Source organism: Mycetomoellerius zeteki, unplaced genomic scaffold, assembly GCF_001594055.1.
Source record: "Mycetomoellerius zeteki isolate Tzet28-1 unplaced genomic scaffold, Tzet1.0 scaffold149, whole genome shotgun sequence".
Classification (NCBI taxonomy): Eukaryota; Metazoa; Arthropoda; class Insecta; order Hymenoptera; family Formicidae; genus Mycetomoellerius; species Mycetomoellerius zeteki.
In genome coordinates this window covers 459568-480902 of record NW_017256436.1, presented here as the reverse complement: position 1 = coordinate 480902, position 21335 = coordinate 459568, and the positions used below count along the sequence as shown (strand labels likewise).

Here is a 21335-nt window from a genome sequence, read left to right as displayed (position 1 = left end):
ATACAATTAGTCTAGAAGTAAAAGAATCCTTCTTTTGAAGATATAACTATAGAATCTCTAAAATTTTGCAACAGTCTATTGAGTTTTGCTGCTTAATGTACTTTAATTCTATTTCTATGCTATAAAAGAACGTGGAATGTTCTATCACATTTCCTTTTGTAATTCGCTTTTACATCTTAAACGGTGCTGTTTATGATCCATTGTTTTCAAGCAAATTTTAATTGTTAATTGCACGTTGTAGATACTTACGTGAATTAATATCAAACTCGCATTATCTACAGATTGATATTACCACATCTTTGTATATAGAAAGATAATTAATACCATAAAATTGTTTGTATGACTTGAGAAAGTAAAAATACACACTTATATGTACTGCCTTTAATAAGACGTTGATGCGATGTATCTTTACGTATAACTTATATACAGTTGCGTTAGTTTTCCCTCAATGAGACCATATCTATTCATTGGACTGCGCTAATGTTTACTTATATAAATATAAATCGCGTTTACATTATCATATTGACATATCAGTCTTGTATTATCGCGAGATTGTGGAACAATCTCGTTCGTCGCTGCCGTCGGAACATTCCAGAAATCCATTGCAGACACGTGATTTGGGTAAACACTCTCCGAGAGGACATCTGTGGCCTTTGCAGAACTCTACTGCAGAAGGTTGGATATCTGTCTGTGCGATGACATAATCGATATATGACATGTAAGAATAAATTTTTGTATAGACGCCCGGTCGTTCTCGCCTTCCGCATCCGTAGCCATTTGAAGTAATTCCTGGTTAAAAGAAGATATTTAGATCAAGGGACAGAGAAATTTATTTATTAAACATTCAATTTCATACCTTGTAGTACATAACGATTTTCAAACGGTGATAAGCATACCAAAGGACCACCACTGTCTCCGAGACAGGCGTCTTTGCCACCGTTCTCCAATCCTGCGCATAGCATTCCATTTGTAATCCTGTATAGCGGCAAGAATAGAGTCTTTCGTCGACAATCTTCTGTCGACATGACCGGAATTTGTACTTCTTGCAATGTATCAGCTGTTAAATATAAGTAACAAGATATATCATACGAAACCTTTTAATGTAAGATTACGATCACCTTTGCCAAGATATCCTACTTACGAAACACTCTGCCGATTTCATATAACTGACCCCATCCAGTGACCACGCATACAGTTCCAGTGAGGACCGGTGCTTTCGGGAGGCATACTGGTCGAATATAATCGCTAAAGCTAACCGCTCGTTCGAGTCTTATTACAGCTATATCATTGAGGAATACGTGATGCACATAATCCGGATGTAGCGATATATAATCCACCCGTAAGAGTTGCTCGTGTGGGCTTCGGAAACTTCCTCTACGAGTTGCACCGATTCTTGCAACCCAATAGTTATTCTCTGCGCTATAAAGCAGTACTTTTAATTAAAACCTTCTATTGAAGCTATATACAAAAAATTTTCTTTCAACTTACTGATAAAAGCAGTGCCCAGCACTGATAACCCATCTATTATTGATTAAAGCACCACCGCATTGATAATTTCCATCCTTGTATAAAGCTATTTGCCAGGGCCAGTTGCCCACGGAACTGCTAGCACCGCCGACAATCCTGAAGTGACAAAAAGAGAATAATTTGCTTTAAAATTCAATTCCGAGCTTTATGCGCGACGGAATTAGTGCAGCAATGTTTTATGAAGACATACCTCGCGGTCGATGCCACCTGAGTTCTTATTCCGCACTCGAAATTTTTGCATCTAATTTTAAGAACCTCGCCGCCCGGGCACTGAGACGATTTGAAAGACAAAGCTGTTCTATCCGAAAGATCTGATTTATCGTACGACAAAGTGTAGTAAAATTGATTCGATGGCGGGTTTTGATCCAACACTTTTTCCACCATTTCGTAATCTCTGCAAATAAAGGGCTTTCAGTATAAAAAACTTTGTTATAGAAAAAAATGTATAGACATTTGACTTTGTTATAGAAATGACTTTGTAAAGAAATTTCTGTTAATCGAGATTTTAACGGTGATGTCACTTACTGATACGTAATGGCCTTGCACGCAGCCTTGGCAAGATCCTCGATGGACCACGTAACTTGACGCGCGGACTGCTCTTGTGTGAGACTATTTGTATTGATAAAACAAAGTTTTCCCCATTTACCATTTTTACGTATGCTTAGTATTCCTTTATTGTTATAATTATCGATCTCGTTATTGTTATAAACTTTTGCTACTGGAAAAGTTCTGTTATCTTTGGCATGCAAATTATTCCCCGAAATCAAACCGTTCCTTAAAACGTTCGAAGATGTTTCTCTACTGGAAACAGCAACTTCGATGTTACTCTCCTCCACATCTCTATTCCGAGCCAATTCTTGATTGATTAACTTCGAAGATAGGCCATTCTTATCGTTTATTAATCTTTCAGATTGTAAATTATCAGGGAGGATATATAGAGTGGTTGTGTCTCTCTCTGTAACAGAAGATTCACTGTCTCTCTCGATTACTTGATCGAGACGTTTGATCGTCTCGGAATGATTTTTTGATGAGTTTTTCGTCAAGACAAGATCAATTCGTGATTCAGCTATGTTTTCCTCGTCATCTATTAGAGCGGTACATTGCTTTTCATCTTCGCCGCCGGGACAATCGCTAAAACCGTTACATACCTTATCCATATCAACGCAGGATTTGCTATTACCGCATACGAATTGACCTTTCTCGCACCAATCTGTAAAATAAAATTAGACGAATAAGAAATGAGACGTGAGATGAGACGTGAGAAGATTTTTAGGTGATCCTTGAAAGTTAATTGGAGCTAATGGAAACTTATTTTAAGTTTTACGAGTTATCGCGACAATCTGAATTAAATAATTTTACCGCAATTACTCTCGTCCGAATAATCCCAACAATCGGCGATACCGTCGCAGATCTTCTGGTATAATAGCTGTGTTTTGAGAAAATCAGCGCACGTGCAATTAGCCTCGTCCTCCGCGCCTGGACATTCTACCAACATGTTACAAATCGCGCTGGAATCTAAGCATTTTCCATCTCCGCACAGAAAACCAACGCAACTATCTGCGAAAATACGGTACGTTTGTTATAAGTAGATAATATATTGAAATACATAAATTTTTTTGAAAATGCTATTATCATAATTTCGACGGATTGGTGAAATACACTGAATTTTCAGTTTATGGATTTCTTTTTTAATTTATGAATTAATATAAATAGTCGTAAAGTTTTATCAACTGTCACAAGGTCTACTTTTATTGAAGTAAGATTCATACAAATATCCAAGCACTTATTAATATAGGAATGAAAAAAAGAAAAAATATATTTTACGAATTTATATCATCAAATATAATGGTACGTGAAAAAATTTATGCAGCATAAGAAAAAAATTTAATTTTTAGTGTAATTCAATATAACTGTAATGAAGAAACTACAGAAGCTATCCAAGCTCTGCAAACTAATACTTTTCCACTCGCTTATATGTGTTTGAACGCGTTGTGCTTGCATAATTACCATTAGTCTTGCTGAGTTTTTCGATCATTGATACTGTATGTGTCTCGTATGTCTGATCCTCTTCCTTATTTAGTACTTTAGTAAATATTTCCACCCCGTCCCGACTCAATGTAAATTCCGAACTCGTGTTCTTTAGTGTCTCGTTTCCAGTCACAACATCGGCGATTTTCTTCAGCTCTTCGATATCTAACAACGGCGCGTGATCTTGAGATTGCAACATCTCGCTCAAGTTTGAATTGTTCCTAATGATTTGTACGGGATCGTTATTCGTTTTGATTTGCGCGAGTTGCTTGAGCTTCTCCAACAGAATTCTGTTCTCTTCGAGTGACATTTTTCTGTCCGACGTCTGTATCGTCCTTAAGTTCGCCGCTGATAAAAGTGGCCGTTTCTGGATCAACGATTCGGATGATTTATCTGCTTCGTCGTTTGACGTCGAAGTCTTCTCCGAATGAACAATTGGATTAGTGGTGGAATTGGTGACGATAAATTTTAAGATGACTGGATCGCTTTTAATGTTGGACGACACTCTGGTGCTGATGGAGGTCACGACTTCGACTATCTGTTCCACTATGGTGCTTTTATGATTTGAGTTCTTCTCATCGGACTTTGTAGAGTTCTGGATCTTGTAAGAGAAGGAAGCTTCAGATGTGGATTCGGTATCCGTTGTGTCTCTGTCGTGCGTGTAATCGTGCACTCCGAATAATTGCTCCAAAAGAGCCGTATCAGGAGAGTCGATCTTTGGTCTCGGTCGCACCGGCCTACCAATACCCGTGTTGCTCTTGACAGGCGCCAACGTCACGAGATTTTCTACTACATAGGCTTTCAAAGTCTCGTTATAAACCTTCTTTCTTTGTAATTCGTCATTGTTGGCTGTAACTTCGTCCGCGCGTGACTCCCAGTTTTCTTCCGATTCGCCAGGCGTATGCTTGACAGTATCGATTTCGACGAAGGTTGAATTTCTCGATACGCCTCTCTTACCGCTCGAATCTTTGGCAATCAATTTTGGCTCTGAGTAACTTTCCGTTGTGCTAAAGTACGATTTATTGTCATCTTTTACGATATTTGGCTCTGTTGATGTAATTTGTTCACTTTGTAACTGGATCATCGTATCATCGTGCTCCACGACAGAAGTTTCCACTTCGACGATTCTCTTTGGTGGTAATGGCGTCAGAACTTTGTCTTGGAACAATTTTTCATCAATAGACGTGTCTATTAATGAAAGAGATGGAGCATCCAAGTTATCAAAAGGAACGTTGATACTATAATTTACAACGGATGTGATTTTGTCGACGGGTATCGTGTGTCTAAAAGGTTTTGTTGTTGCTGGATTCTCAATCAAGCTGGATCCAAGACTACCACCATTTAAATCAGGAGTATTGTAACTCGTGTAAATCGGTTGCTGATTAATATTAACCTTCCTATTCCGCAACATATCTTCATCTGTGGTCGGCGCCAAAATACTGCTTCCTCTGTACCGATTCTTCGCTTCCAATTCGATTTCCGTGTCTAGTACAGGTTCGGCTACGCCAACACCGCTCGTGAACGAGTCGTTCATAATTTTCTTATCACTGTGTGACCCGAATACATCATCAGGCTCCATCGACGATGCCGAATTATCAAACTTTGCTTCTGTGTTTTGAGCGTTTGAATCTTTATGTTTTTCTTGAAAGGGTTTATTTTTTATTGAAATATTTTCGGAGACTTCGCGAGTCATCGAGCTCTCAGAGTTGGAAGTTACTCTTTCATTGCCATCATATGATGAAGCTTTTAATTTAACACTGTACATTTCCGAAGGTAGCTGTCCGGCGACTTCAATGTCCAATTTCTCATGATTGTTTGGTTTAGTTAGACCTGGATCGATTCTATCCCGCGGAAAATCGGTGTTGTCGATATCGAAGGTATTTATCTCGGATACGTCATGAAAGTTGACAGAACCTAATGGTAATTTGGGCACCGTTGAGATTGTGCTAGTTCCATCATTAGGCATTTTTACATTATCGCGGAAATCACTCGTCTTCGAAATGACTGTCCGCGTGGTCGATTCTGTATAATTGGTTTCTCTGACATCGTCATTAGGTAACAACTTGAATTCCGTGTTTACATATCCCGGCACGATCGGTTTCCATGGTGAATTATTTTCAAAATCTGGATTGAGGAAATCTTTGAAAATATCCAAATCGCTTCGAACGGTTGTGGTTCTTGAAGACGTAGTTTTCATTTCATTCTCCTCTTTTTCGTTCAATTTATCCTTATTGACCATAGCTGTGGATTTTGTGAACAATGTCGAAGGTTCGTCAGTTGGGGAAGATTCTACGCGATTGAGTACTTTTTCTGATGTCGTGGTGTGTTTTTGCAATGGCGTTCTCCTAGTAGTGGCTAATCCTTTGCTATCTATTATTGGCTCGAATATTCCTTTAGTTGAATTTTCTGCGGTAATATTAACTTTCGTTGCTCTGTAAGTACCCTGGATAGTTGGAATGTTGTTGAAGTCTATATTCGACTCGCTGTCGGTCTTGGTTGGTTTTGTTTTTGATTTTGAACTCATAATCAAGCTGCTATTTCTATTTGGTCGTAATAAACCATTTTTAGTAATCATAGTATGTTTCTGCTGCCCTTGTTTCTGGTTCACGATATTTTCTTGATTTATTCCTGGAATTTTCACAAAGATGAGTACTCAAAACTGACTTTATTTAAAGAAGAACAGACAAATGCTTGAAGTATAAAATAAGCAATTTTTATTTAGACAGTTTCGATTTCTGATTTGAATTGTGAATACATGAAATGCAATATTTGTAGCTAAATGAATTTTTGTTAAGAAGTTAATAGATATAAGAGTTAGTGAATTACGTTGTGCAAAATATAATGCATAAGAGGAGGAATGAGTGAAACATGTTTGTGGAAGAAAAAACAGAAATAAAGAAAAGTTTAATATAATAACGAAAACAAGAATAATTTAAATAAAACGAGAAATGAAATGAAAATAAAGAATAGATGAGAAAAACTTTGAACGATCAACGCGAGAAAACAAGTAGCAGAAATACGGGAATCTAGAATGAAGATTTTAATGCTTTTGTACAGTTTTGCCTAAAGATTCATTGAACTTATCGCTAATCACTTTTCACTGATGTGGACGTGAGATCTAACTCCATATCTTTGAATAATGATGATGTAGAGTATGTTTCCTTGGCAATAATGTCTTGGATGGTGTCTTCGACATTTACGATTGACCGTGGTATCTTCCTTCGATCGAGATATAATCTGAAGAAAACTTTCAAAGTCCCATTCTCAAACTTGTCTATCATGGTTTGTTTGTAAGATAAACCGAGCACGCTTCTCCTAAATAGAAGCTCAAACTGGAAATAACAATATAATAAATTTTTAAGAGATTTTCCTCCTTACACACGTAGTAGAAATTTTGAAATATACATTTTGCTTACAATATTTTTGAATTTTCGTTCTTTTTCTCGAAAAACCATGCTTGTGTTAAGTTTTAACATGGGATTATACCTTTCGCCTCTTACTATTCTGATGCTACATGAAAATCCGATGATAGCTGTAACCGAGAAACGTAAGGTTGAAACGTGAAGGTATTTCGCTATTTATTATTATGTGTGTTGTTCGAATATAGAAAACTCACCATTTTTAGAATCTGTTCGAAAAGCTGAAAAATTTAATTAATAATAATTAGTTTTAATTTATTATTTATTTATTATTTGATTTACTTTGAATTCAATTGAAAAAAAGTAAACATTTTTTTGAAGAAATTTCTAAATTTATTTTTCTACTTTTGTAATTTTTTTACATACACGAAACTTTTACATAAAGTTTAATTAAACAACTTAATGGATGATAAATTCAACATTCAACGTACCACCCATCCATAGAGCTAATCCAGCAATTGCCAGAACTACGACCAAGACTAACATAGCTGATATAATTAACATGGCACTGCCAAACCTCCATGTACTACCATTTCTTCTTGCTACTGATGCCCTGGACCAAGGTGATCTTGGCGATAAATAATAGTCATTCTGTAACGAGGATCATTAGTCTTAATATTATTTTTTATCTATTGACTGTTTCTCAATGATTAAACATGTTTTTAAATCTTGATTTAAAAGATAATTTAAAATATAAAATTTTACCAATTTCTCAATTTGTCATTACAATTGCATAACGAAACATATATTGTAATGATATTTTCTCATATAATACGTTTTTCGATAAACGCGTGCACACGGCAATTTTTCTTATTTTTTGTAAGCGGTATAATTTCTTAATGTCCTTTATTTTCATCTGGTATACATTCGTAGCGAAGCGAGACAGGTGGCACGCGACTTATCGCTGAATAATATATATATGCTATAAATATAGACGTGTACAGTAATCCTGTTAACGGTACCACCGGCGGCACGGAATGCATGGATAAGAAGGAATTTTCAAAGTGTCGAGATGGAAATAACACGTTCGACTTTGCTCGACTTGTCGGACGAGATCGCGTAGAAAATTCATAATATTTCGTCTAGCGGTAAATGTGCCATACGCAAGTGTTGTCGGCATTTTCAAGCATGGCTGCTTTCATAAAAGTCGAAACGGTTAAGTGTTCCTCGTAAGATCTAAATGATATTTCCGGTTGCTTCCGATAAACATTAAAAAGCTTTAACTAACTCATAAGAAAAAAAAGAAAGTTGTTAAGTATAAAATAATAAATATTTAGGTCAAAATTGGATACGTCGACCTCTAAAAATCTTAATTTTTAGCGGATCTTAAGTGCTAATTAATTCAAGGTTGTTTAAAACATCACAACATACATGATGTTTTATCTCATCTGCGAAGGTGCAAATTACCAGTAAAAATATTTATATTCAAAAATATCTTCAGTGTTTGTATTATTTTAATGGAGAACGTGATTTATATTATCACAAGAAATATCTAAAAACAATTTTAGTTTGCAGTAAAGTTATGTTTGTTATTAACAAGAATCTCGGAAAATGTTTGGCTTAGAATTTCAAAGTACTTATGAAGATATTAGATTCTGTTTGCGTTCGTCGTTCAAATTATTAGTGCAAGGCATACATTTTATACGCGTCCCCGCATCTTGTTCAAACAGGTGGAATCTCGAATGCATCGATGAAATCGACCGTATCGAATGCGATGTCCAGATATAAAGAAGGAACCGTTAGAAATTCATAGATTGTCACGATTTCATAAAAAATATCCCCGTGACGTTCGTTTTTTATTTTTCTTTGTTGCATGCAGTTATGCGCATGCTGTATGTTATTGCTCGAATTATTTATGAAAATAAGAAAGACCGGTATTACGTTAACTTTATTCAATATTTAGAGTATATTAAAAAATTAATGATATTTTATGAAACAATCTTAAAAATATCATGCTTATGTTTACTTTATTGAATTAAATATGTTTGTAAAATAAGCGTTAAACTGATTTGCAATTATTTCAGATTTGTCGTTATTATCGTGATGATGATGTTATCAATCCACGGTAGCGTAGATAATATGAAGCGCGATAGTTTTAATTTATTGCATGCTACTTATTTATATTTTTCTTATGATGTTGCAATTACACTCATAAAAGATTTACAGTGCATAATTTATTTATTTTTTAATTAATATTCTATGAAAGTTGTAAATTTACAGAAATAAATTTACTTAGTAATTTGTATTTAATTTTCAAGGTATTGTACTGAAGTTGATGATCCATGAAAACATAGGCAAATTAATGTATGATGACATGTCATTTTGCTAACAGTATACAATCTTACCTCAAAGTCATATTGATTCTATTATCATTTCATTATTTGATCAACGATCACTTTCTTTCAGAAGGTACTATCACAAACGAGAAAAAATATTATATATTGTAATTATTTCAAGTTTCTTGTTTCTTTTTTTAATTAATGCTTGTAAAAAAATATTTGTACATGCTTGTAAATATTTCTCTTAATTTTTCAAATATATGAAAAAAGCAATCTCAAATTCAAATATCAGAGAGAAAACTGTTAGCCCAAATTATATTTGGGATATTCTTTTTAATGTATCCTTTCATCTTTTTTAGTATGTTTTTTTATCTTTTCAGTGTATCTTTTATCTTTTTAGTGTATCTTTTTATCTTTTTTACCATTTCCTCTCATATTCTTCAAAGATGCAGGCCGTAAGAATAATCCTCGGCGGCACTTAAGTAGTGTTGCCGAGCATATCCAACTATGTGGATCACAAAGCGTGGTAACAGCTATGCGATTCCTGAAAAGGCTGTTACCTCCGCCGCCTTATGAAAACTTTATAACTATATAAATAACATTGCAAATGACACTCAAGCTGCTAATTGTCAACCATTCGTCAAGGATTCAGTTTAATTAAAGAATGATGGAGAATGATAAAAACAAGGCTCACGGATATTACTATGGAGAAGATAGGAACACATTGCGAAAATTTCTGCTAATAGTATAGCGCAAAACACGAGGGTTAATATTTGAAGACGGTTAAGAAATTTGACCTCGGTCCGCAAATAATATGTTTGAGGAAGGTGCCGGTGTACGCAATTGTTCGTGTGCGTACCATGACCTGGACGAAGTCAATGCGCGGCCTTCGTAGGGGCAGTACGAAGAAAACGCGAGAAGATGCGAGTATGAGCAACTTTACCGAGTGCAAAGATCCTTCAAGGACGCTCCCGCAACTCTCGTCCTTGTCTGGTTTAATAAGGGTCCCTAGGAACGTGTGTATACCTGGAACTGGTACACACAGATCGTAACGTCTGTCCAGGGCCGGGCCTTGCGAAGCCGCATTACGTTATCTGTGCCAGACGATACAAGCCAAAGTATAATTTCATTCACAAATAATCACGATTGATATACTTGAGTATTTAAAAAATGTGTCGATTACATATCGCACAAGAAGTGCAGAACATTCCGCAGATACTTTGTATTATCTTAAATCGACTCGGAGAGATCCTCGTAACAGGAATCGATCGAATATGTAGGCGTCGACAAATCAGTTGGAAAGATTTATTGTCAGTAACATCATCCTTGCGATTATGTTCTCACACGATCCTTACGATATGCAAACATATCTCAACAATACAATAGACAACGAGTTGAATCGCCGTGTTTTTAATTCGTATTTCACGCGAGAATTTCCTCACACCGAAAGCTTAAGCTTCACGCGAGCTTTGCTCGAGGAAATACGATGATATCTAAAGCAGAAGTACTCGCTACATGGGAACTTCCTCCATTTGTTTTGTGATACATATCATTGGATTATTTTATATAATCGCTCATTAGTATTTCATAAACGTTACTGGCAATGTTGTTCCCGCGTTTAAATTTACCAAGTCAAGTTCTCAAGAATACACAGAGAAAGAAAGAGACAAAGAGAGAATACTGAGAATACAGTTATAATTTGTTCCATTATATGGATATTTTCGCGATACTTCCGCGAGATTTCATATAAGTAAAAATTTTTCCGCCTATACTAGAGATTACAATCACTTACATAATTCGATTAGAAAAGTGATAGATAAATCATTGTCCACCGTATTCCATACTTCCAAGGTTAAGTTACTTATTATACGGATCTTCGAAGCTATTACATAATGACATAAAATCAAGATTGATTCTCCATCCTCTTCAAGAATCAGTTAAAAACACTTCCATAATATTACTGCGAATTTAAAGTTTTCAACCGTCAAGATTTGTCAACGCTCAATTCATCACAAGATTGAGATTGCTATTAAATTATTTTCTCTTTATGATAGGACACTTTTTACATACCGTCATACATTCATATTCTAGGTACGTTGAACCTAACTGTCAGCTATTATAGTAATTCTGAGGATAGATAAAGGCGTGCCTGGACACGTAATTCCTTATAGATATATTTCATCGTAGTTCACCTCACGGCTCATTAACGAAGAGACTTAATTATCATTCGGCCGACGTTCCGGGGCAGTCTAAACGTGCGCGCGATAAACGATTCAAATATTATCCATAATCGTTAGCGTAAGCGCAAACGTTGCGTGCATGCGTACAATCAATACATGAGAGATCCGTTTTTTCTGATAATACGTTGAACGTTACTCGCCACACGATTTGAGTTCATATTCCAGTTTTCTCGGCTGCGAGGGTGCATCTCATCAGGGATGGTTATCGCACGTAATACAATTTACCGCGAGTAAAGTGCATCGCTATCGTCGCAATTATCGCTCACAGTCGTTGACTTGATAACGGTACCATTGTGTACGGGTTGCGAACGTGTCGGACGATCGGGTTTAAACAGCCAATTAAGCGAACGGCGCCACGCCGGTGTGGGATATGGGTTTTGGCATAAAAAGAAAAAACTTGTTAAAACGGAAATAATACCTATATGTGTATGTTTCTAATAATTCGAAAGATCGTAAGATAAGTAAATGAAGTCGTCAAGAGAGATTTAAGTATTTTTCATTTAATATTACAAGGAAACATCTCAAATGTATAAAAATAGAATGAATTACTAGTTTCGTGAAATTTGAAAAAACTTATTAAGACAAAAAATTTCTGCATGTGTATGTGTCTAATAATTCGTAAGATAAGTAAATGAAATTAAAACTCGTCGAAAAATCTAAATATTTTTTATTTAATATTACAAGGAAACGTTTCAAATATATAAAAATAGAATGGATTATTAGTTTCACGAAATTAGGGATTGATAGATTCAGTGCTTATTAAAACAGTTGTATACGTGTGTAAAAATATAATTATATATACATTTGCTCATGTTGTCGTGTGTTCTTATTTCAGTCGGTATATCGTTATATTTATTGTTGCATAGCTTCTTTACCGAAAGAAACTGAGCAACGATAAATGTAACGATATACTGACTTGTTGAGAGATACAAAAAAGAGCTCACAGGTGTATTTTTCTTGATAACGATTAAAAAATTTCAACTTCCTATTAAGTGAATAAAAAGAAGATACAAAAGGAAAGACAACAAAAACAGGTAGGGAGCAAGGATAAATGTAAGTGCGAGGAATATCCCCCCTTATTGGATACCATAATTGAAGTTTGCTGTCTCGCGTAAAGATACACGGTCTATCTCGCCATTGCGCGTGAACGTGAGACATGACCGTGTCTCTGAATAAAATTATATAATGCTTTCGTGCAAGGCAAGGTTAAGGTTTCCATGATGTAAAGTCTATATATATATATATATAAATTATAAAGGAATTATAAAGGAATTAACTTACTCCTTCCTATCCATTTGTTAGAAAAATGTTCACACATATGAAAATCATTCTTAATATGTATTAAGCTTCATTAAATGGCAATTTTCTTGATTTTTACAAATTAATTTTATCATATAGATTTTGTATCTTAGACCGGAAGTTACAAAATTTAATGCTACATTTATATAATCATCTTATTATATATTTTATTTTATACTCTCTAAATTCTTTGGAGTGGAATTTCATTTTAAAGAATAAAAATTGAGTCAGTCTTGAAAAAGAATGGCTCGAATCTCAGTCTTTAAGAGTGAGATTTTACTCTTTAGAGTGACAATTCACTGTATAATCCGTTCTTATTTTAAGACCGTTTTAAGTAACGTCTTAAGATGCTAATACGGCTCTTTGAATGGTTCATGACATCTCAAAACTGTACTTAAGACAGTCTTAAATATAAAAATCGACTACGAATACCAGTCTAAAAGTTTAAGAGAGTAAGCAAACAATGTGTTTAAATTCACAGAGAGAACAATGTGTTTCGTTCAAAAAGTGAACGATTGTATTATTAGAAATAAATATGTAAAAAAAACGTGTATCCTGTCTGTCTGATTACGGTTTTATTCTTCAATGAAACTCGTATACATTTTTATAGGCGTCTCAGTTTGCTGAGTTAACTTTCATTTTTTTTACAACTCGTATAAGCTGGTAGAATCACTACCGACACAAAGAACGATAATCGTTTCGAAGTTGAAATATCGATAACTTTTGCTAATTCAATTAATATATTTAAAGGATATCTTATAAAGGTGATAATAAAATTTTATTGAGTCGGAATACACTCAATATATTATAATCATCAAGATTCCCTTTTTCTTCGACATAAATCGAAAATGACTTGTTGAAGAAACGTGTTTTGATGTTGTCAACTTAACTTGTAAAGCATTTTACAGCAAAAAGGTAGACTCGACGAAACAGGAAAGCGGTTTTTTTTTTGTTACAATCTCACTCTCATTATTGAATAGATGTTCTTATTATATACGTAACTATACTTGTCAAGATTATATTTATAAGAAAATCTTATAAAGAACAACAATTGAATGTTTCTTAGGAATACAAAAAAAATAGATCAGTTATCTGATTTAAGTCAAGTTTCAAATTAAATGGTTTTGCTCTATTTTTAGAATATAAATGTATAAGAAAACTTACTTGATAAGCAAAAGGACTAGGCCTGTAATAACTGCTAGAATTCATCACGGCGTGACTCTTTCCGCTGCCACACATGGAAGTCATCGTCTGGATTTTTGAATTTTTACTTTCTTTCGAATTATATTTATGATGTACGTTGTTTCCCACGAGATTCGGAGTTTAGCTTTTATGACATTCCACGACGATGGTGCACCATGACGATAATTGCATGGAGGCTGATCGTGTCAAAGCATTCTTCGCATTCTCATTGTAAAAAAGAGATGCTGCTGTGTCTCTATAACTGCTATTAGATTCGCTAATAAAGTCAGATTTCGTTTAAGGAATTCTTTTGCAGGTTCGGTCGCAGACAATAATTAACGTTTTTGATGGGTCAACGTGCGGGATCAAAAAAAGTAATTGCATGTGCGGTATTCCTCAAAGTTGCAGGGGAATGCACTTTTCGATGTCCGGGTAGATACCGTTAAGCCAATGCGGAGTAACTTGGAATATATTCTCTAAGTCGGAAAATACTTGTGTTACTCAATTGATTACGTTCATCTGCTAATTACTATTGTCCGGTCAATGTACTGAGGTAGTTCATAATGAACTATTATCAGCTGTCGAAAAAAAAATATAATATTTTACTTAGATGAACAAATTATTGACTCGCACCGGTAGTCAATCCGATATAAATCATATCGCGTTTGTTGATTTCTCGAGGAGAGCACGTACACGAAGCGTCCATGTAGGCGATGCTTCTTCCGAGACGATCCGAAGTGAGAAGAGGTGAAGCGCGGCAAGGTGAAGCGCGGCGAAGCAAGCGGGACACCACCACGTCCTTCCTACGTGACGGCTGACCACCAACTGACAATCTGAGATCTTGAGGTACTGCCGTTCCTCATCTTCGTTCTTCCCGTTCGACCAAGTCTCTCACGTCGCGCGTCGCAAGTATATATATTCGGCTTACACACCATCCCGACGAATTCCCCACGCTGACTTTATGTATTCCCACGGTTACGGTGCTTTACATTTTAAATCTGCACTATCTTTGCACGAAAACTACCACGTTTTCGTAACTAAACAACCGTTGAACGGGGCAATGATACAAATAACATTTTTTGTTATCTTGAAAAGTATGAATGATTCGAACATACTCATAAAATCCAATTTTACTATAATGCTTCCTTCTACAAAAATATGTAGTGAAAAATCGTAAAAAGAATACACTGTATAACTTTTGAATAATGATGCTCTGTCAAGGAGATTTCAATGCTCGCATAGATCTCGAGCGCTGCATCGAGAGATTTCAATATGTTACAAGCATATTTTTATATAGATTGTAATAAATCAAATATTCTCTTCTCTTATACATATATTTATATATATTGTGTTTATTTATTTATTAATATGAACAGAATAACAATATGATAATACAAAAAGTAAAACATATGAAAGAACGGTTTTGATGAAGTATTTAAAAATCTAGCTAGATACAGATTTGAAAATAATTTTGTTGGACTATCCAAATAATTAAATAGGACGCTAAAGTTGATTGCATGAAGATAGAATGTCAAAACTTTTTACAGCATTGCTCATTATGCTCAAGTTTCTTGCATAATTATTTTGATACCAACAAAATTATTTTCAGATCTATAATACTTACATTTTTAAGTACTTCAGCAATCGTTCTTTCCATGTATATTTTTAGAGTGGTAATAAACAATACATAAACAATACTAATGATACGAAACAACAAAAAAAAGAAAAAGAGACAAAATAGTAAAATAGACAATAAAGATATGAAAAAATACACATAAATACGCGTAATTTCGTATGCAGAAATATTACACTAGTATATGTGTCTTATATTGAAAAACATCATTATCGTATATTTACATTAGAAATATATTTATTTGTTTACGAGATATAATTTGTGTTACGAACAACAAAATGGTAGGCCAGCACATTCATCATTTTGTTAGTATAATAATTTTACGAAGCAACAGTTCTACATAATTCCACTGTTTGCATGTTAGGTGGAGCAACGTAATGCTACTTATTAGACAGCGCGCGCCCTTATTAATAATGATGCTAGATCAAGACCGTTGTCTTATCTCTCATTATTATTTCGCTAACGGTAGCGAACCTTGTGATCCCGTGATTTTTCACGGTGGACATAATATGAAATTGTATCCCACGTATCTCACCGGTTAAATCGTGCATATATTTACAGAACTTGTTACGCAGTCAATTTTGTTCTTACGTCTACAAAGTTATAATACACTGATATCGTAATTTTTATTATAAGAATTTTTGACAACTTGTATAAAAACAACTATTCAGGTTGTAAAATTTTAGTGGCATTTGATTGTTTTAAATTATTGTGTACATTAAAGTATTGAAAGAATTATACAATAATGCCTTCATAAAATACAAAAGGTACATAATATTTGAATAAAAATAACGTAATTTTTGTCATAATATTCTAAGAAAAGAGAAAAAATTTATTATAATTTTTATATTAATAAAAAATTTTTGTAGTTTATAAGAATCTAAAGTATAAAAATTTTATTTTGATTAATTTAAAGTAACGATAGTTTATTATGTAAGACAATTTCACTAAAATATTAAAATACTAACCCATGTTATAATCAAGTTTGCCGATATGTCATTACTCAAATGCTTGTTATCGTTTTGAATGAAGAGGGAGCAAGCATGAAATGAAAAAGGAGAAAAAAAACAGGGAAGAGAGCTCAGCCATGATCGGCAAAGAATTTTTGATCAAAGATTATCATTAAATTATAAATAATGGTCTTTATCTGCAGGCAACGAACTTTAAAAGATCGTCGGTACAAGTCCAGTATTTTCTTCCTTCAATCAAAATTGAGTCGATATTCGAAAAATTCTGATTGCATTAAAGTTTTAATAATAAATTTTCTGAAAAATTCAACGGACGTTGAAAAAGGCTCATCGTAAAAGATCAGACATGCCTCGAGCCTACATTACATTATAATATCGGAGTATAATTAGATCTTCTTAGCATTTTTAACTTCCGTATTTTTAGCATCTTTACTTACATGCGCTCTCGCATCTCAAATAAATTTGTTACTTGATCACGTATACGTTTTGATTAATTTTCATTCGTACGATTATAGTAAGATTAGAACAGGATTGACGAGGAAGTGTTAAGAATAAAAAGATTGCTTGATCTTAATCCGTTAAGAATAGTATGCTCGAGTCCCACTATATTTCTATAATATGCACATTTGCAAGAATTGGCAGATGTAAATTGGCAGAAACTGGTTCAGATATCTTGGAAGCGAAGTTTCGAAAATTTTTGACAGGAATATTCGCGACGTCGGTTAATCCCACTATTATTATCGCGTATTATTATTCCGATCGCTTGCGGGAGCGGCGCGTAGGAACGGCCGGTGGAAATTATCGATGGTGGCCGCGCCGGCGTACCGAGGAGCTGTAAATAACACTTTTTATCGCCCGCGGTCTGGATTTCGGACGGGCGTAATCCTCCGTCGTTTCCCTTCATCCACCGGAGATTTATCTGTAAAAATTTTGCTGAAACAGAAAAAGAGAACACGACACACCGCCGCGTGGCTGCCGCGGTCTCCTTATCGCGCGGGAATGGTACTTCCCGCGACTCGTCCGGGCCTCCCCGCGCGCTCCGGGACGCGGCATCCGGTCCCCGGTAAGATTGCCGTACTTGCGCTTAAGGTATCCCTTGCAGCTGACTACGTGGCGGAATGTCGTGCCGGTAAGATGCTCTGGGTGATCTTTACAGGGCCGTATCGAGTGGGGCCGCCTCTCGTCTTCCTCATTTTTCCCTTCCTATTTCTTCTCCGCCAAGATTCGAATAATTTTCGTTGACTGTGCGCCTCTTTCTTTGAAGTTCGAACATTTTACCGCCTTCGATTCATTAAACGAACGATCTAACAGATCGCGATACTGTACGTCAGATGTGCCTCTGATGCGATCCCGGAAGACTCGGAGATCTCTCGTTACGTTTCTCTCTTTGCTCGATAATAAAATTCGCTTTTAAAATTCAGTATGTCTATTCTATAAATTTTATATACATGTGATGCGTGTATATAGTATATATAAATTTGCATAGAAAGAATAGTTTCGTTGAAATATCTAAAAATTAGACTTGATACACGTAGATCTGAATATATGTTGGACACTATAAAAATAATCATGTAGGACGTAAGTATGATTAAAAATGTTGCAAAAAATATTTAATATTCTAACAACTAATTTGAGTGTTCTACATAATTAATTTCTTTAGTAGATCTTTTTATCTACACTGAAAAGATATATTAAATTTTAATAAATCATTTGTTTAAATAGCATCGAGCAAATATTTACTAAATATAAAGATTATATATTTATCATTTGGTACAAGAACCAATTTGATTTGACAATTATTTTTTCATTGTAAATATTTATTTAGTATAAGTAAATGTTTGGATATTCCAGCAAAAATTTCTTTTCGTATAGCTAATATAAAATATATACATGCATGTGTATAACGAGGGACAGGGAGAAGGGGCATCATCGCGTGGCATTGGCATCGACGTCGCACGACGATCCGTGCTGCGGTTCGCCGCCGTGTCATACCTGATTTATCGATTGACATTTTTTCGGCAGATTTTTATTACGTTTTGATCCCATAGCGCATACATTTAGCCACCAAGCCATTCACTGCGTCCAGGCTGGCCTCAGGGTTTTCGGGCCCATGGCTTATTCTCTTCGGCCAGGTCCGAAAACGTAATACATTCGATTTGTCGCCGATTTAATTTAATCGATTACCTTCCAAAACGATTGTTTGCCGAATACGAACTATTTGTTTTTTGTTTTCATTATTTTCTGTTCGATTAATCTTCCCGATTCTCTTTTTTATTTTACGCACGTTTTAATCTTAATATCTCTATGTAAATGTATCTGTATCGAAGTACGGATTAACACGAACACACGTACACATGCACACATTGAATTCTATTCTATATACACCGTTAATTTAATAACTTTCGAAATTAACCGTAAAGACTTCTTATAAATATAAGCGGTACATTATGCTCGCTAATTCCGTGCTAATTAGAAGCAGTCATCTGTTTTCAGGAAATAGGAGGTCGATTTGCATTTTCGTATCTCACGTCGTCTTTTCTCGATTCGCACTTTCAGAGACTCGTCTCATCAAAATTCCTCAGTGTATTTGATCGTTTAGTTATTTACTTTCCATTTATCACGTATGATGTGATCTTCCTTTGTTAAAGAAATGATCGAAACGGTAATCAACGTGCTCGTTCAACGGCCTCAATTATCCTTTGGAACGTGACGGTATCGAGTCCGGCGAAGGGTCTATCTCGGGCCACGAGCGGAAGGGAGCGGCGTCTTCTTCGTCGTCGGAGTAGATCGTCGAAATAATCGTCCGTGGTCTGTGGATTCACTTTGGCATAATAGAGAGCCGCGAAAGCGCTGTAGACCAAAAGAGCTGCGGTCGCGAGCTGAAAAATACAATAGCACGTACATTTAAATCGAAGTTATATGACCATGCCAGGAAAAATCAGATGATCGAATCCTAGGATTACCTGAAAAACGGCCCAGAATTTGTAGCTTCCTTCGTTTATTAAAAAATCGTAATAACCGATCCAGTAATCAGTCTTAGGACGATCTATCGCTTTTGTCCGACCGTTCTCTTCGTCATTTATGTTTTCATCGTGATCATCGTGATCATCGTGATCATCGTGAACGTCGGCGTTGTCATCACCTCTAGCATTGTAATCCCATCTATACGCTCTGTTTCGTCTGCTTCTATGGAAAAAATGTGGCTTAGCGTTAATGCAGAGTGATAAATTGCTAATCCTCCCAATTAATCAGATTCGTACCGATTTAATTTCCCTCTTTTTTTTATATGTGTACACTAAAAATTGCGCTTTTAAAAAGTATCGCAATTTAAATTAACATTAGGAGTGATTGCAGCAAAGTCCTCTTGAGATCCAAAATTCGCGTCAAAATTCACAGAATATTATTCTATTTATAATTCGTATTGCATAATTTAGAAAAACGACTAAATCAGAATATACCGTACATAATATATATAAAATATATATTAATTACATGTATATTGAAATATAAGCATATAAAATTATAGATAAAATTCTGTTCTAATTAGGTTCTAATTCGATGCAAATTATTATGTGATTATACCCGTTTCTTCTAATGTAGTTTAATTTTAATCTTGCTTCAACTGACTCTTAATCTTTTTTTGTTCTAAGCATTAAAAGAAGATGAAGAAATAGGTCGAACCAAGATTAAAGTTAATCTACATTAATAGACATTAAATGGTCACTAAGATCAATAAAAAATTGAATTTACATATTTACCTGATAAATTGCGGAATTGTAGCTAATTCAATAATTGCTGTAGATGTTTCTGTTTTCGCAATCAATCCTTCTGCATTTTCTAGACTCATGTCGCCAGATGCGTGATAAATACAAATCGACAACAGAACAAACTTGCAGACTAATCGACTATTTATCGATTCTGTGAAATTAGAATATTATTCATATGCATGGTGTTTCTAAATGAGTGTCGTTTGATAAACCGTATAATTGATGAAACCAGGAAAAAAGTGTAAATACATTTTCTTTATTATTTTTTTATATAAAATCTAATAATGCAAACAAAATTTTGTTTTCTGAATTTTTTTAGGTTGTATTAAAATGATCTTGTGTTTTTTAAATAGAATATTATATTTTTGTTTTAGTATTATGAAATCACAAATAAAGATGAAATCAATAGTCTCTTTAAAATGACCTCGAAGTAATTCAAAAAGTCACAGGTACGGCACAAAAATTAACATATCTCTTAATATAAAATATAAAATATCTCGTAAATTAATTTCTAAATGTACTTTAATATTTTTATGCGCAGAATAAACAGAGGAATCAGTTTGTGTAAAGAAAACATATACAGTTACTTTTCAAATAAAAAGTATATAATTTTTTTATACGGTCGAATTCTATGCTTTCATTATACTGACTCGGCAAACAAAAATGTAGTGTCCCATTTAAAAAACATAAAATAATTTTATAACCTCAAAAAATTAAAAAACTAAATCCTTTGCCTTATCAGATTTTACATAAAAAATAATAAAGAAAGTGTATTCGCGCTTTTTTCGCGTATCTTCTACGATTTAGTAGTTATTTCAAACGGCACTATTATCTAGAGACACCCTGATAGTAAAAATTACAATCCTTGACGAACATGTCGGAAGTACAGCGATAGTTTTCCAATAAGTAAAATGTCAACAGCAATTTATTAGCATCTATGCTAGCAAGTTCGAGCAGGATATTGCGGCAGATTAACGTCAACTACATTCACAT

General features: G+C 34.7%; 2 protein-coding genes across 2 annotated transcripts; both read right to left on the bottom strand.

Annotated features, from left to right (window-relative positions):
- Positions 1 to 19: 19 nt before the first annotated feature.
- LOC108732193 (uncharacterized) lies at positions 20 to 14040 on the bottom strand. The gene is made up of 13 exons (XM_018462873.1): positions 13957 to 14040; positions 7406 to 7565; positions 7172 to 7195; positions 6972 to 7087; positions 6650 to 6887; positions 3535 to 6183; positions 2887 to 3084; positions 2053 to 2737; positions 1718 to 1921; positions 1489 to 1623; positions 1142 to 1419; positions 857 to 1057; positions 20 to 789 (listed from the first exon to the last, which is right to left on the bottom strand). Exons 1-13 carry the CDS (start codon positions 14038 to 14040, stop codon positions 542 to 544), a joined length of 5220 nt encoding a protein of 1739 aa, XP_018318375.1. The 3' UTR covers positions 20 to 541.
- Positions 14041 to 19112: 5072 nt separating this feature from the next.
- LOC108732192 (uncharacterized) lies at positions 19113 to 20422 on the bottom strand. Its single transcript, XM_018462872.1, has 3 exons — positions 20334 to 20422; positions 19539 to 19761; positions 19113 to 19454 (listed from the first exon to the last, which is right to left on the bottom strand). The coding sequence occupies exons 1-3, from the start codon at positions 20420 to 20422 to the stop codon at positions 19242 to 19244; spliced, it is 525 nt and encodes a 174-aa protein (XP_018318374.1). The 3' UTR covers positions 19113 to 19241.
- Positions 20423 to 21335: the final 913 nt, after the last annotated feature.